This window comes from Theobroma cacao, chromosome 3 (assembly GCF_053813885.1).
Source record: "Theobroma cacao isolate CCN51 chromosome 3, ASM5381388v1, whole genome shotgun sequence".
NCBI lineage: Eukaryota > Viridiplantae > Streptophyta > Magnoliopsida > Malvales > Malvaceae > Theobroma > Theobroma cacao.
In genome coordinates this window covers 785,212-801,454 of record NC_142641.1, presented here as the reverse complement: position 1 = coordinate 801,454, position 16,243 = coordinate 785,212, and the positions used below count along the sequence as shown (strand labels likewise).

The following is a 16,243-nucleotide window of genomic DNA, read 5'->3' as shown; positions in this document are numbered from 1 at the left end:
CATTAGAAACTACCTATGCCAAGATATAATATCAAGAAGTATAAACTTTTTTTTCTTAATTATGCTATTCTTTTCATTACCTTAATAAATAATTTCACCAATAGTTGACGTGGATTCATCACCTATATTCCAGCGTTATAAGAGAACCAGCTCTTTTATCGTGATAGTAGAATGGCCAAACTGCTTTGACATTCGTGTTTCTGGAAATGTTACATGTTTTCTCAAGCATCTTGTCTGTTTCTTTTTCCCATGGCCATTAACAGGAGAACGATGATGATTTGGATACAAGCTTGGAAGGTGCCCAAGATGAGTATGAAGGTAATAAGGATGCTGCACGTGCTCTCCTGCGTGTCAAACAAAAATTAGATGGGTATGAAGAAGGTGAGATGAGAAGTGCACATGGACAGGTAATCTTTAACTGCTACTGCCACGGTGGTGGTCCTATATTTCTAGAAATATTGCTAGCATGATGTTTCTTTTTGTCTAATTCTGTTTTTGATGGATATGCTTTGGTTTTTGGTTGCCTCAACTAAACTCCATTGAATGATCTTGATCTTGTTGTCATGCATGAAAGTAATTTGCATCAGATAAATTATTGTTGTAAACTCCTGCACCTCATTAACTTAGTTTGATTCTACATAAACATGAACTTCAGTGCTCTAAACATTATAGCAGATATCTTGGCCAAAAACAAAAAAACATTATATCAGAGGTCCGAAGCTAGATTGAGATGAATATTAATCATTAGCAAGCAATAAATCTCCATTCGTTTTTCCAAGATTTTTTCTAACTAACCCTTAGATGACTCTTTCAAATTTCTTTTACTATCTAAGTTTGCAACAGATAACAGAATTTATGACTGCGGACTGTTTAATTAAACAGCTAGCAGAATTTTTTATCTAAGTTGATTACTGTATTGTTATTTGAAAGGAGGCTGATATTCATAAGCCTCCCCATGTTGCATACTCCTTTTCATTGTTTTATGGAAATCGAGCCATGACGTTTTTCTAGCAGCATACAGCTGAGATATTGAAAAATGAATGATTTTTTGAACTGTAGGTTCAACAACTAATTCAAGATGCCATTGATCCTGAGAGATTGTGTCAGATGTTTCCCGGATGGGGAGCTTGGATGTAAATCATATACCCGTTCCACCCAATCATGTTTGTACAGTCGGCTTTCTATTTGTTATTATAAAAAGTGCATAGTGAGGTTTCAGGGTTGCTCGTTGTGTTGTTTGTATAGTGAATTGTATCGTACAGAAAATTCCCCTTTTGTCTTTTATGTGTTTCCTGGTTTGGTGGATATGCAGGAGCTGGGGCTTAGCCCACCCGGCAACCCCTAAGTGGGGTGGGTGAACCGTCAGGCTAAGCCGAAGATGCCAGGTTCATAGAGGAAAAATTTTGAAGATTGGCTTGGAGTAGGGACCAAGAATAAATGCAAGGGTTTATATTTGTGTACTGATATATTGAATAACAAGCCGCCATCCCATTATTATGCAAATATAATAATAAAAAATTTTATCTAAATAAATATATTTTAATTAAGAGAAATCTAATTATATTATGGATTTAAAATTTTTAGATAATCAAATTTTTCTTATTCTTCCTTTAGAATATTAGGAAAGAGAAACAGGCAGGGAATATTTCCTTGTTATAGTTGGAAAACTTGTGTTAGGAATGTGTTTAACATCCAATTGCCGAAACAAAGTAATCTTTGCCTCCAAGGCCTATGATTCCCTGGATAGAACTGAGAATATTACACTTGAAAACAACAAAAATGCTCACACGTACTTGTCTGCTGCCACTTTTATGATGATTCCAGGTGGCAGTTTCTCTTCAACTCTGGACCTCTAAGTTCCATTTTTCCACCATTGATCACGCAAAGCGCCTCATGTTCCACATTGGCTAGAATCTCTCCAACTTACGGATGTAACTTATCATCGCTAAAACCATCTAATCATAACTATGCACCGGCAAGAATCTCTTTAGCTAAAACTTTATTCAGACGTAATAATTTAAGACTAGACAGTTGAGTTATTTCAATCTATCGGCACCGGTAAGAACCTCTTGAGCTTACACGTTACTTAGTTGTTCTATTTAATTGTTGACTTGACGGCTCTGAGTCTTTCAGTGTAATCTTTGGATTTAAACTAGATAATTTGAATAGTTGAAAGTTGCTATTATTCATTTAAGTGATTAAGATTATTTGGTAAAATGATCTCACTCATTGGGGTCCCCTCTTCCCTTTTCTTTAAAGGAGTGTAGTTTCCTCGATATTGATAATTACATATCCCAACTGCCATGGATGCCTAGGTCAAACCTAGACCCTCTACTCCGCCGCTGGGTTTCATTCAAGTGGCAATGAGGTCTGAGCCTGTGGTGGGCGTGGGTCTTGTCAAACAAACCCTCTTTGCAGACTGAATGCTGTGAACACAATGGCTGGCGGCACATGTGATGTGATGAAATCAATCAGAGTTTTGCAGCAAATACAAAGTACCATTTGTACATAAATATAACATCCGTCTTTCAGTAACACAACTCCTCCGCCATCCACAGAATTTATATATATATTTCCTTTTTATCAGGTATGTGTTAACATCCAATGCCAATGCCAGAACAAAGTCTTATTTGCAGGAGAAATATAACAAAAATGCTGTGTTTTGCCATTTATCATGGTGGATGATTCCATCCAGGAGCAGTTTTCTTCAATATCTTTGAAAATCTAAACATGGAATCTCCTCCAAGTTCCATTTTTCCACCATTGATCACGTGAAGTGAGTTGCCTGTTTTACATATATTGACTTGTAGATGTAGTTATCCATAGGTTCTTACTTTTCATACGTAATTAACATAACATTAGTTGGTATAAGATATTTTTGGTAAACTTATCTCAAACTCATCAGTCCCCTCCTCCCTTTTAGAGGAGTGGATGAATCCCACTGCAATCATGTTAATTAAATAGGATTTTTATTAGTAGCGGACTTATTAAATTATTATGATTACAATATTAAATACTTTAATTTTTTTAATATTAAAAATTTCTATGGTAAACTTTACATTTATTCTGAATATTAATTCAAGGTAAGTGCATGCACCTCTGATTAAAAAACCAGGTTCAAAAATCTTTTTACCATATAAAAAAAATTAACATCTAAACCTAATGCATCAAATATCAAGTATATAGACCAGGAGGAGTATCTCTCCCTTGGGTCTTTGGTGCATGATTTTTGTAGTCCAAGACATGTAAATGACATGAACTCCTCTCATCACCTTTGTCTTTGTAATAATAATAATAACTTCAATTATACTTAATTGAAGGTAACAACTGACAATGGAATTAAAAAGATTTAATATTACCAATTAACCCAAACCAGGTCTAGGTCTAGGTCTAAGTCTATGTTTCAGTGTTTCTGGTTTTGGTTCAAAACAAATTTGAGCAACCTGGAATGAAGATTTCATCTTTATCCTTTAACTCTCAAGCCTTCCCTCATGCCTGGAAGGTTGGGCCAAGCCTTTTCCTCCTTCCATTCTCTCCGGGGGGGCTACGCGGTTTTCTTAAAATCCTGCCTAAATGACAATTTTATTTGGTTTTATCTCTCTACATAATTTCAGCATATTTACAGATTCCAACCAAGACACTTAAGTTTTAGTTTGCTCAAAAGAACTAAATAGAATTAATATTCAGTTATTCGTATTTGTTGTGTCATAATTGTATTGTATTTAGATTAGGTATTAATAATTAATATGAGTAAATACAAATTAAATGAATTAAACATGTCATAAAAAAAATTAAATAATTTTAACACTCGTTTGAGATACGAAACAAGATAATCTTAAGTTTTAAATTGACACTTTATTTTATATCGTTTTCATGTCGTATTAATAGATTATGTCTAAAATTATTATATAGTTAATTAAAAAGAATGAAATATCATGTATTGAAAGTGATGATTTGATAGCATTTCTTACTTTTAATTTGTAAAACCGAGACTTGTTTTTCAAAGAAGAAATCAAAATCTTGTCATAACAAAGAAATGTAGGGCATGAGGGAGATATGAATTGGTTTCTTTCCTTCATACTGCTTGCGTATGCTCATGCGCATACTAAAAGAAACACAAACCAGACCAAGGATTTGCCCAACTCTCGTTCACACACACAAGCTTAAAAAAGGATTAAGTCGTAGTTAAAGTGGAATTAATTCCCATAATCTTCTTTCCATGAGAAAGGTCGGTTTGAGCAGGAAATGACCTGTTTTGCTTTCTACTTTCTCCATGAACCCCAAGACAGGGAAAAAAGAGAACGCAAGCAATTTAAGGATAAAACCTGTGAAGATGTGAAGGCATCCAGCCATCCATCAATCAGCAATTCCATGTGCTATGAAAAGCCACAATGAAAGACACATGTACTACCCGCAATGGGATATATATATAAAATATAAGTTTTTCTTGAAAACAACACTCTTCCCAGTCTCTATTTCCACAACCCAATATTCACCCTCCCTATTTTCTCTTATATAATAATAATAATAAAGGGATAAATTCTATTTACCCTTTTGAGATTTGATGTGATTTTACTTAAACCCTAAACCCTATGTGAGAATAAATAATATAAATGAAATTTAACTAAAAATAAAATAAAATTCATAAGCAAATATATATATATATATATATAATATTATCGAAATACCAATCCCAAGATGAAATCTAGATAAACCCTAAATACAATAATCCCAATGACCCAAAATCCCCGAAACCTAATATATTAAAATAAAAAATAAAATAATACTTATATTGTTCTATTTTAATAAAATAATACTAATATTGTATTGGGTATTAGTGTTTCCTTCCTTAGAGCCCAATCCTGTAATTTTCCTTCCCTTTTTTCAAAATCCAGGTAAGCCAGGCAAGGGGTAACCGCCTTCTTTATAAACCCAAAACGACAGGCTTCCCACCTTATAAAAGAAAAAACAACTAGCGCCCCATTGCCCGCCCACGGCCATTGCTTTCCTTCCTTCTTCCCCACTCCAGGAGAAAAAGTCGGTTTCGTTAGTTTTCCCCTGTTATCTGTATTTAAGCAAGTGTTCCCCTTTTTATCTTTTTGCTCTCTTCTCCAAGTAAACCCGATCTTAACCTTTCGTCTCTGCTAACAACACCTGGAATTCTTTCCATCTTCTCTGTTTCTTCTATTCTACTCTGTCCTTCAGAGATGTATAATTAGATTGTTTGTTTGTATCCTTTTTTTTTTCCTAATTTTTTTCTGGGTTCGTTCAACTTGTTTTCGTTAGATTCTCTCTGGGTACATATTCTCTGTTTTTCTTTTTTGCTTAGTACTCGATATTGGTTCATATTCTGATCCAAAAGTAGAAACTTTGATTCTGGGTTTCTTTAAATTATTGCCACTATGGCTTTTAACCAAAACGAATACAACGACAACAATGACAACTTCCTTTCTTTCGAAACACGAGACTCTGAGAAGACTCACACGGCATCTTCAAATTCGACTACGTTAGACACGGTAAATGATCAAGAATCCGTTCTTACCGATTGCGAAAGCGGCGTTTCTGGCCCCAGTTTTGATCAATCTCCCCTGTTTAACAATGGGTTGGTTCGGTTATTCCCGGGGGACAAGGCGCATGACGTGATCATGAAAAGGTTTCTTTCCAATCTGGGTGCTCTGGCAGCTCATACTAAGGACTTGACAATCCATAAAAATAGTTTTCTTGGTGTTACTTGGCAAGCAAGGCTTCAATCTTTCCAGATTTTCATCAAAGCAATGGAGAAAAAATGTGGGGGCGACGCCAACATTAAGTATGCATGGTGCTCTGCTTCTAGAGATGAGATTTGTAAGATTGTTGAGCATGGTTTTGGTCATTTCGGGTTGCCTGAAAACAGTGGATTGTATGGTTGCGGCCTCTATCTTTCCCCTGATGATTCTCCCATGGAAAGGTAAAAAAACACGACCGGGTCATTATGTTCTTATTGAAAGTATGGTTTTTTTTTACTGTTTATTATTAGATATTCATTGCTAAATTTGATTGTTTTGCTTCAGTGTGAAGAATGCAATGGTTGATAAAAATGGGATGCGGCATTTAATGCTTTGCCGTGTGATATTGGGAAAGGCAGAGGCGGTGCAGCCTGGTTCTAAGCAATGTCATCCAAGTTCAGATGAGTTTGATTCTGGCGTTGACAATCTGTCGTCGCCGAAAAAGTATATTTTGTGGAGTACACACATGAATACTCACATCTTGCCAGAGTTCATCTTGAGTTTCAGAGCTCCATCGTCCTTGAAAGGTAAGCGACCTGAGTTGTATGGCGTTGAAAAAGCTTTGAAAGTCAAAGGGATTGGTTTTGACCTTGGTTGCTTATTGTTTAGGTTTCCTTGGGATGCAAGATAGGTTGAAGATACCAACTTCGCCTTGGATATCATTTCCAGCTCTCATATCTGCACTTTCGGAATTCTTACCTCCTCCTTCCATCAATTTGATCTCCAAATATCACAAAGATCTCAGGGTAAGTTCTGTTTATTTGGTTTTTTTTTTCCTATGAAAGTCATATGGTCTTGTTCTTTATTTACAATCTTATGTTGAATTTTGTTCTGCAGGATAAGAAAATATCAAGGCATGAACTGATACAATTTGTAAGACAAATAGCAGGAGACAAGTTGTTGGTTGCTGTCATCAAATCCTCCAGGACCAAGGTATGGATAAACTAGATGTCTTATGACTATCCTGGAGTTGGTCTTCTTTTCTTTTCTTTTTCTTTTTTTATTATCTATTTAATTTGTGGAGAAAAAAAAAGTGAAATACATAGCTTTCTGCAATTCTTGCAAGTTGCTATGCTTAAATAAAGGAAAAGAAGTTGCAACACTTATTAGATCTTATGAGGAATGATTAATTCTATTTTCCTACTGTCCAACATGCTTAATGGGCCACTACCACATGCTGTATACTTTTTCTTGTGGAAAACATGTATCTAACTCAATTGATTCAAGGAATTTAGATCCCAAAATCCTCATCCTTGAACCATGTGCTGTCTTTTGAAATGTTTTTTTTTTTTAATCCATTGAAAAGCTTATTAGACCTTTTCAGCCTCATTATAAAGACATCACATTGTTTTTTATGTGTATCTAATTCACTGAAACTATAGCTCTAGCTTTGTCCTTGGAATGAACAAACTGTTATGCAGTTTTTCATTACCTGCAACTTTAGTTTGTGTTAATGGAATCAAAACTGAAAATGGATGTTTACTGACAACCTAACAATTAGGTGGAAGACCGCTAACAACCTAACAATTGGGTGGAAGACAAAAAACTTCTTGATTGAGGAATAGCAAGTGGAATGAAAAAGGCTTCTTGTCAATTGTTAAACCTTGTCTTTCTATTCAAGCAATTTCCGTGCAGCTTTTCTTCATTCATTTTACTTTGCTTTTTTTCCTATCTACCATCTAGAAAGTTATCTCACTGCAAGGAAACCTTTTTATGTTCTGCTTTTGCAGCAGCCTATTGCATTTAGCAGCATTCAACGAACAACTGAGCATGGATCCAGGAGCAGGTTTCGACATCCTTAGAAGGCTGGCTATCTAGGTTGACTCAATGTTTTAAGTGGATGGGAATTTTCTGTATATAAATAGAAGTAGCAATCACTGAGTGGGGATGAGAAGGCAGATCACACAGACCAGGCAGATTGTGAAAGCTTGAGGTGGAACTAAGATTCTGTTTTGTCAAAAACCAGTTGTGGAATGTTTGGTGTTTTTGCTTTACAAAGCTGTCACGTCTTCCTTTCAAATTACGCTAAGTGAAAATGAACTCGGTTCCCTGTTTTTGGTTGATTGAGGAAGTAAACACTATGGTTGCATTGACTTAAAAATTGTAGAATGTCCAAAGACAGCTCAAAGATCAGGTTTTTGTAGTCAGCTTAACAGTACAAACTTCATTTACATTCTTCAAATCTTGCTATTAGACAGATTTACTAAGCAAATTGGTTCTTTCCTGAATATGAAAAACTTAAAACTACCTTAAGCAAGATAGCCTCTTTGATTAGTACAAAATGTCTGCTAAATTTATACTCTTAATTCTCACTTTGCAAAAGAAAAGACAGCTTAATCTTGGGTTATTTCCATGCAAACCAGAAACTTTCTTCTAATCTTAATTCCTATTTCTTTTCAATTCATTTACAAATAAAAAATAGAAGAACTGGTAAGGTGTGGAACTGAGGTGGGTCGGGATTTCATGCTAAAATTGTTTATGTATCCAAGTCCAAGCACAGATGAGCCCAAGCCCAGTAATCCTCTGACTGGATAGGACCAAAACTTTTGGACACCATGGTTACTAACCTTGGCCTAATTGAATCCTAAAACCTACTTTCATGGCTAGAGTTCTGTCAATTCATTCTATTCTTCTTCCTTTTGAAGAGGGTTTGTAGTCTCTTTCCAAGTCAAGGATATATCTACATAGGTTAAGCTGCATTGAAAATGTGCATTTTGCCACAATATGTTTTCCTTCTAATTCATAAACCCCAATCAATCACCAAGCTTGGGAACTTTTGGTCATTAGGAAGTTGACAGATGGATTGGTCTTTAGCTCTAGAGGCAAGTACTCCCCTCCAAAATTTTGTTTGAAATTAATGAAAGTATAATTCATTTTAACCTAAAAGAAATTCTCGTATATGAATGTATCATCAATGTATAATATTCAAGTCAATATAGTCGATTTAAGAACAAATGATGTTTACAAATTCACAAATGAATGGCATAAAAATAAAATAAATTTATGTGTTCCAAACACATTTGAGAAGAAAAATTCTGTAGAAATTTGGTTGCCTATGGTAAATAGATTATTTGAAGATGACCCAAACTCAAACAACCCTTTGTAGGAGACTTTAGGTCCTAAAATATTCAATACAGTTCACACAATTATGGTATATGTACCCCACAAAAAATGAAAAAGAAACAATTAAGGTATGGGTGGCAATTACCCCTTAATCACGCAGCTGATGCACACTCGATTGCAATCACAATTCCCCTTTCCTTACTTCCAAAGTTTACTTTGCCTTTACCAATTTATTCTGCAAAAAGAAAATAATAATAATAATAATAATAATAATAATAATGTGTGAATTATTGGATAATTAAGTTCAAAAAATAAGGGTGGTTAATTGCTGTTAATGCTGTAATAACTCAATCAAAAAAATATATATTGTAATGGAAACATATCATTGGATTCATGGGATATATATACATATATGCTCATAATCATCAAAATTCAGCAGCTATCTCATCCTTTTTTACATTGAACTACAGCATGACTAAAGATGAACAAATATTTAATTCAATAAACAAGTTTATAAATTACCCATGCCAGCTCGATATCATCGAGTGCAATACATTGTCGATCATAATTTTTATTTGGTACACATGAGAGATAAAAAGAGGGAGTTGAGTCGGAATCTTAGACCTTAATCTCTTTAAAATGAATAACAATCGTTAAATTAAACTTGAATTATTTTGATGATTATAAGTTTTGAATTATCGTAATCTTAGTCAATCTGATTTGATGTCTTGGTAAGGGAGATAATTACAAATCAAGTCAAATTTAATGGGTTTTGTACCCCATTAGTATTATGTAGTGAACAAGAAAACAAAAAAAACTGTAATGTCACAACATATGAGGTAAAGAGTATCAATCACTAATTATGAACAAATACAAACATGTTAATGTTTAAGTATTTCTTTTTATTTGATCAAATGGTTTATTGGTGATTGAAACCTTATAGTAAAATATTAAGCTTGCTAGCACACATTATTTGTAAACAGCGTTTTAGGATTAGACGGCGTAGTTAAACACATGCCAAGCAGATGATGCGATCATATAATATACGTGATAAAATGAATTTTTATTTTTAAATATTTAATATTCTTATTTTTTATATTAGAGTTTTTTTAATATTTATATTATTAAAAAAATTAAAATTTTAATATAAAATATATCTATATCGAAATTACGGAACGGAAAAGGCAAAATAAAAAGTGTCAAAATCATGCAAGTTGTTACGTGAATTTCCTCCCTCTCCTGTTGGGCAGTATCCTTTTCACATGAAATTGCGTGGCAGCAAAACAGGATTGTGACCCCCTGAGGGGGTTTGGGGATTATGAATTCGAGACAAGTGTTCGGCGTCGAACTTCCGACGTGTCAAGCAGCGGCGGCGGAGATTGCGACGGGAATCCTCCACATTACTGGTTTACGTCACCGCCCATTGCTGGCAAAAGCAAAGGAAGCCAAGTCTTTTAATTAATAATTTAGATGAGATTCGATGCCAATTCTGGCTACGTGGCTCTCCTGCCTTCGCCTTTCCCCTTTGCAACAAAACAAGTGGCCGCCATGTGTAGACGTAGGCCAAACCTCCTTCTTGGGTGCAGTAGTTGAGTGCTCTTTGCACTTGTAGATTACTAGGCTTGAACTCCTTTTTTTAACCTTCTAACAACTTTAAAGATGGGAAATTAAAGCTGCATTTTCAGCTATGAAGGTACGCGTCACATGAGATTTGTGATATTTTATTTTATTTTCGTTATATTTATTTTTTCACTCATATTTAAAAAAATTTATTTTCATATTAATATTTTTTATAAAAAATTAAATAAATTTGGATGTGACTTGCCACGAATGCATGTTTTTGACTTAAAAGACATTTCGGTCTAACCTCAACATTACTGTGAAGGGAGCGGTCTGCTGCAGCAAATCCAAACAGCTTCGTTTAATTTTAGAAAAATGTTGTAAAAGTTCAAGGCAAAATGGTTCAAGTTTTGATGTCTACATCCATGATCAAACATCAATTCAACAAGGTCCTCTATAGGGTTGAATCATTTAATGCCCCCAAGACTTAACCCTCATTTACTCACATCTTTCTGAAATAAACAGCTAAGCAGCCTAAGGGAAAACAAAAACAGAGGAAAAAGGCCACCGCCACAGTTACAAATGACACTAGCCTCCTATTTACTGTACTCGCTTGATGTCTCGTTTAATGTTCTATTTATTGTTTTATACGAGACATTTAATGTAATTCTTATATTATTGTCATTCTTATTAATAAATTCTTTATTTCTATTGTTAAAGTTTAGAAATTAAGATTTTCAATTTATAATATAAATTTAAATACGTAGTAACGTAGAATTACGAAAGAAATACTAAACAGGACATTGAGAGAAGTCGGAGGACTTTTATGCTGGTGTGAAATCATAAACTCTTCCACGTACAAAACAAAAACCCAGCTCATAATTTCGTGTGAAAGAAGCAAAGAACTTTCCAAGATTAGGAAAGAGGAACTCCCTCTAGAATTAGACCAAAAACAATAACAACAGGAAATTTATAAAAAGAAGCCAATCCATTGGTCACATTCACCGAACGTTTTCCGCAATCCCAACAGCCCCCCCTTCTCTCTAGAAAGCGCGTCTGCCTCCCCCCGCCCGGCCCTTTCTTCAAATATCACTCCATTGCTTTGGAGCTTTGTTTGTTTGTTTCCTTTTCTTTTCCTTTTTCTAATGCTTGGAGGAAATGGGAATGTCTTTCTTAAAGAACCCATTTGATTTTGAAGCCCAATCCTTTATGCCTATAACCCGGACTTGACAACCTTTTCTTTCCCCATTTCGACCAATTCCATCTCCTCTTGAACTATCAAATCTTCCTCTCTTGTCTCTCACTCAACAAAAGAGAAGGAAAAAAAAAAAAAAAAAGGGAAACCGGGTTGGTTTTGATCTCTTTTTACTTCTTAAGTTTATCGTAGATATGCAAATGCAGGCAAGTCCACTTCTGTCTCTGTCCCCAAGCTCTCCAAGCTTCAACACTTACTCTTCAGGCAGGCTTGCTGAAATCGCTGCGAGAGTTGTCGAAGAATTCAGACAGGAGTCTGGTGATTCGTGTCAGGACGACATTTACGAAACCTGGCCCCCGCAACAAAAACAAAACCCGCAGCTCCAACAGCAAGTCATAGAAGAGGAAGACAATGAAGAGGAGGAGGAGGACGATGATTTCGAGTTTGCTTTTGTCTGTAGAGAGCCGGAGACTTCTCCAATCTCGGCAGACGAAATCTTTCACAACGGACAAATCAGGCCAACTTATCCACTTTTCAACACCAACTTGTTGCTCAGTGATGATCAAACCCCTGATGGCAAAACCGTTGACTCTACTCATCCCTTTGTATCGAAACCAGGACCCCGTCGCTTACCATTGAGAAAACTCATGAGTGAAGAACGTGAAACGACTTCGTGTTCGTCCTCGGAAGCTGATGAATTGGAAGGAGTAACGCCGGGGTCTTACTGTGTCTGGAAACCGAAAGGAGGGTCATCAGGGAATGACCAAGAATCCCCTGGAAGATGCAAGAAGAGCAATTCAACCGGGTCATCCAAGAGATGGAAGTTAAGAGACCTGCTTTATAGAAGTAACAGTGATGGTAAAGACACGTTTGTTTTCTTAGCACCGAGCAAGAGAGAGAAAACCAGTAACACTAATGGTAACAAGGCCATGGAAATTCCAGGAAAGTTTCAGGCAGCTGAAGAACATTGTGGTGGTACCAGAAATTTGAAACCAGGGGACAAGAGAAGGTCCTTTTTGCCATACAGGCAGGACTTGGTGGGGTTATTTTCTAATGTCCATGGCTTGAGCAAGAATTTGCATCCATTTTGAAGATATATCAGAATCACAGTGTGAGATGAAATTGAAAGGTGGGCTTATTTCTCCTTTCCCTGTTCCTTTTCGTTTTCCTTTTCTTTTTAATTTCCCATTTTTGTGCTTGATAGTTTTTTCTTCTTTTTCCTTTGAGAAAGTAAATATGATTAGTTTGATTAAGATGGGTTTTCCATATGTTGTGTATAAATTAATATATATACAAGCGCTTGAGTAAAATCATCCACTCTTTTCTTCTGCTTCTGTTCTTCTTCAAAGCTCCATGAGAAAGACTGAAAGAGCAAAATGATTTGTCTGTTAAGTGTGAAAATCTGCATTTTGGGTAGGCAAAATTTTGTAATTTTGAATGTGAAAGCTGTTGAGAATTGAATTGAATTACAATTTACAAAGCCAGAAGATTATGTCAGTCTATATATTTATTTTACAATTATTTTAGATTTAATAATGAAGATTAGGTTTGACAGTCTCTTTCAGGATCATCCAGGGCGCCGATTTTTGCTTACCATAGAGAAAAAGATTGGTACAGTTGAAATTGAATCTTCTGTTCTTCATTTGACATAGTCTAATGTCGGCGAAATTTGGCTACTGGAAAGAAATATTATTATAGGGTTTGTTTCCGTCTTCTTTTCATCAATCATACCCAATATTTTATAATTAGAAATGCAAAGAAGTCAACAAAAGATTTCTATTAAGAACTTGGAGAGAATGTGCCTAAAGAACCATCTGCCCTACCAAGTCATGCAATGCAAAGGGGTTATGGGGTTTTCTTTCTCAACAAGAGCAAAGGAAAGTCATCCAATATAAAGTTATTTTTATCCATTAAATATTGAAATAATATATCAAATCAAATTATGTAATAACTATTCTCATTTTAAAGAGATTTAGGCTAAAAGTCAAGTACTCATCTGCCAAAGTTTGCTGCAAGATAACAGGCTGTTGGTTGGTTTAGAATCTTAATCTTTTATCCTGTTTGTTTAAAGAACTTATCCCCTTCTTTGGTTAAAATTAAAAAGGAAACTTGTCAAGATCATGAGCAGGCTACCTCTATTGAGTTTTTTCTAATCGGAATGGAACATGCGCCGGTGGTTCACAAAATTCTTAACTATCTATCAAATCAAGGCTTGAAGATGGCTTACAAGCAAGTAGAGTGGGTCGTAAACCTGACGTTAAGTATCCTCAATCAAACCAAACAAACTAAAATTATCTCCCGAATAAAAACTTTCATATGGCACCCCCTAGCTAGGATTGCTAAACTTTACATCATTACATAATCATAAGTTGACAATTGAATATCTCATATCTCGTTCCCAATTTCTTTTTGTTCTAAGGATTGCCAGGGGGGATAAAGAGGATGGAAGTAGGTAAGAGGAAAAACTATGATGGCAGATGCAACTTTGTTCTTTTCCAAGTGAAGATAAATATTAATTAATGTAAAATTTAAAGGATGGTGAGAATTACATTCACAAGAAAAGAAAAGAAATAATGATTGCAATGCTGTCATGCTTTTATGGCCATATTGTTGAAATAAATAACCTTGCCCTTTGCTGATTCACAAGCGCAATACCCCAAGAAAACTTAAGATTATTCTACTTTCCATCTTGCCTCATCATTTCTGGAAACCCCAGAGTCCCAAGTCTCAAGTATTAACCAAAAACTAAGAAAGAATCCTGTAAAACTTTTTCTTCCAGGGCAGCTCCTCCAGGGTCCCATAAAAGGGGCATACTAAGCTATTTTGTGATTTGTGGGATGGGAAACAGTGGGGGCCATGATCTTAGTCCTAGTTTTCTTTTGGGGGGAACAAAATTTTTAATTTTTTCCATTTGCCAAGGCTGTGTGGGTTGGTATTGGATCCATTAGGACAGCAGCTGTAGAAAATGAAAACGAAAAGCAAGAGGTTAAAATGATGCCATTGGCAGCAAAAATGAGTGTCGCGTTTGGGAGCCTTTAGGGTCTTGGTCTTGGTCTTGGTGTATGCCTTTGTTTTTTTTTTTTTTTTTTGTCATCTTCCTCCTGATTGAGTCTGTCCAACCCATTTTTACTGCAAAAGCTTCCAGGGATTGTTGGATATTGTGTAAAGCTAGAGGAGGAATCCTCCTTCTGCATTCCTGATCTCTTCCAAGGTTTTGACAATTACCAGACAAAATGACCACACATCAAGGAGCATGCAATGCATTTATCGAAGCCTCTAGCTGTGGTTAATTTTTTTCGCTTGCTTTGGTTTGATGCCCCTCCTGTATGTTTCGTTTCCCCACCTGTTTGCAATCTGGTCTAAATTTTCCTTTAGAATACTACTGCACTAGATATAAAGTAATAAAAGCAAATGAATTAGTCTCTTAGGGGGGGGGGGGGGGGCATCCGATGAAATTGGAGTGATATAGAATGTTACAAAAAGAGAAATTTTATGTTTTGGTTTGTATATTATTCATATATATAAAGAGAATCAAGTTAACAATATCGTAATTATAATCTAACATATCATCGAGTTAATAGTATCGTAATTGTAATTTAACAGAATTTTACTGATTTTAATTATAATTTGTACAAGTTAACTAAGAGAATGTAGATGAATTAGATCCACCCAAATTTAATGGTAAACTTGATGAGTTGAGAGATAGAGAGAGAGAGATAGGATACAATCTAGCAAATCTAAGCTTTTCCTCCCGAAGAGAAAAAAAGATAAAAAGGAAAGTAGGGTGTCAATGTAAGATTAAAGAAAGGATCACAATCTGCAAGATTCGTTTCAGGTACCAGGACCATTGAGCCTTTTCTCTCTCTCCCTCTCCTTTAAAGGGACACTAGGAAACAGAGAAAAAATAACAGTAAGTGATTGAATCAAGCTTTATTCTATCTTCTTCTACACATTTTTATAAAGAAAACAGGAGAAGGTAACTAAGAAATAGCAGAAGAGGGCATCTTGGGTCTTAGACTGTGGGGCATATTTCACATCCTTTCTTTTTACCTCTTCTAGAGCATACCATATGCCACAACAGTCAAAGCCTGCATACTCCTCAGTCACAGCCAGGCACCCTTATTTCTTGGGGTACCAACAGAATCTGCATTGAGTCCCTCCATGACTCCCCACTTTGCTAAAGCTATTTTACATTTCAAAAAGGCTTTTTCCAGTTTTTTGTTTATCAATTATATTTTTCCTCTCCCCTTTGAACTCTCCAAAGAGAAGCAAAACTAATGTTACAGCCTCTAATTTGGTAATATTACATAAATCCAATAGGTTAAAATTTACTTCTATTAGTTTGAGTTTTAGCTTTTATTATAGCTCGTAGGGAAAATGATTGCAACTCTACAATTTCTTTTATTATCATATAGAATATGTCTAAAGCATAGTAGCCCTACCATTTGCTTTGTCCAAACTTGCAAAAAAGGTTCACTGCTATAGGCTCTGTGTGTACCAATTTAACAAGTCATTGGGATTACATTAAAGCATCCAGCCACCCTATATGCCATATTCCAACAGGAAATTTAGGTGCATCCCATCACTATGTTTAGCCATCTTCCTAGAAGCTATACCATGCCAATTATCCCATATCCAAACATTGACTCAAGAACAGTTT

The 16,243-nt window shown here is 35.4% G+C and overlaps 3 protein-coding genes across 8 annotated transcripts in view; all 3 read left to right on the top strand.

Annotated features, from left to right (window-relative positions):
- Positions 1 to 1,266, top strand: part of ATM (Serine/Threonine-kinase ATM-like protein) — a 45,475-nt gene extending 44,209 nt beyond the window's left edge. For all 5 annotated transcript variants that reach the window (XM_088804684.1, XM_018117926.2, XM_088804683.1 and 2 more), the window contains 2 exons: positions 264 to 407; positions 1,060 to 1,266. In XM_088804684.1, coding sequence (XP_088660810.1) covers positions 264 to 407; positions 1,060 to 1,137 — 222 coding nt within the window. In that variant the 3' untranslated portion in view covers positions 1,138 to 1,266. The remainder of the gene's footprint in view (positions 1 to 263; positions 408 to 1,059) is intronic.
- Positions 1,267 to 4,977: 3,711 nt separating this feature from the next.
- Positions 4,978 to 7,828, top strand: LOC18603912 (putative inactive poly [ADP-ribose] polymerase SRO5). Of its 2 annotated transcripts, none has more exons than XM_007036166.3 (5): positions 4,978 to 5,947; positions 6,051 to 6,292; positions 6,375 to 6,511; positions 6,603 to 6,698; positions 7,499 to 7,828. In XM_007036166.3, the coding sequence occupies exons 1-5, from the start codon at positions 5,403 to 5,405 to the stop codon at positions 7,565 to 7,567; spliced, it is 1,089 nt and encodes a 362-aa protein (XP_007036228.3). In that variant the 5' UTR covers positions 4,978 to 5,402; the 3' UTR covers positions 7,568 to 7,828. The 2 variants fall into 2 exon arrangements, with proteins under 2 accessions (XP_007036228.3, XP_017974066.2); XM_018118577.2 differs by having other exon boundaries at positions 4,980 to 5,947; positions 7,496 to 7,828.
- A 3,505-nt stretch (positions 7,829 to 11,333) lies between these two features.
- Positions 11,334 to 12,913, top strand: LOC18603911 (membrane-associated kinase regulator, putative (DUF1645)). The gene has a single exon (XM_018116758.2). The coding sequence runs from the start codon at positions 11,778 to 11,780 to the stop codon at positions 12,672 to 12,674; it is 897 nt and encodes a 298-aa protein (XP_017972247.1). The 5' UTR covers positions 11,334 to 11,777; the 3' UTR covers positions 12,675 to 12,913.
- Positions 12,914 to 16,243: the final 3,330 nt, after the last annotated feature.

Coding starts and splice junctions, on each gene's coding strand:
- LOC18603912 (XM_018118577.2), top strand. CDS start 5,403: ATGGCTTTTAACCAAAACGAATACAACGACAACAATGACAACTTCCTT. Junction 5,948..6,050: donor GATGATTCTCCCATGGAAAG/GTAAAAAAACAC, acceptor GTTTTGCTTCAG/TGTGAAGAATGCAATGGTTG. Junction 6,512..6,602: donor AATATCACAAAGATCTCAGG/GTAAGTTCTGTT, acceptor TTTGTTCTGCAG/GATAAGAAAATATCAAGGCA.
- LOC18603911 (XM_018116758.2), top strand. CDS start 11,778: ATGCAAATGCAGGCAAGTCCACTTCTGTCTCTGTCCCCAAGCTCTCCA.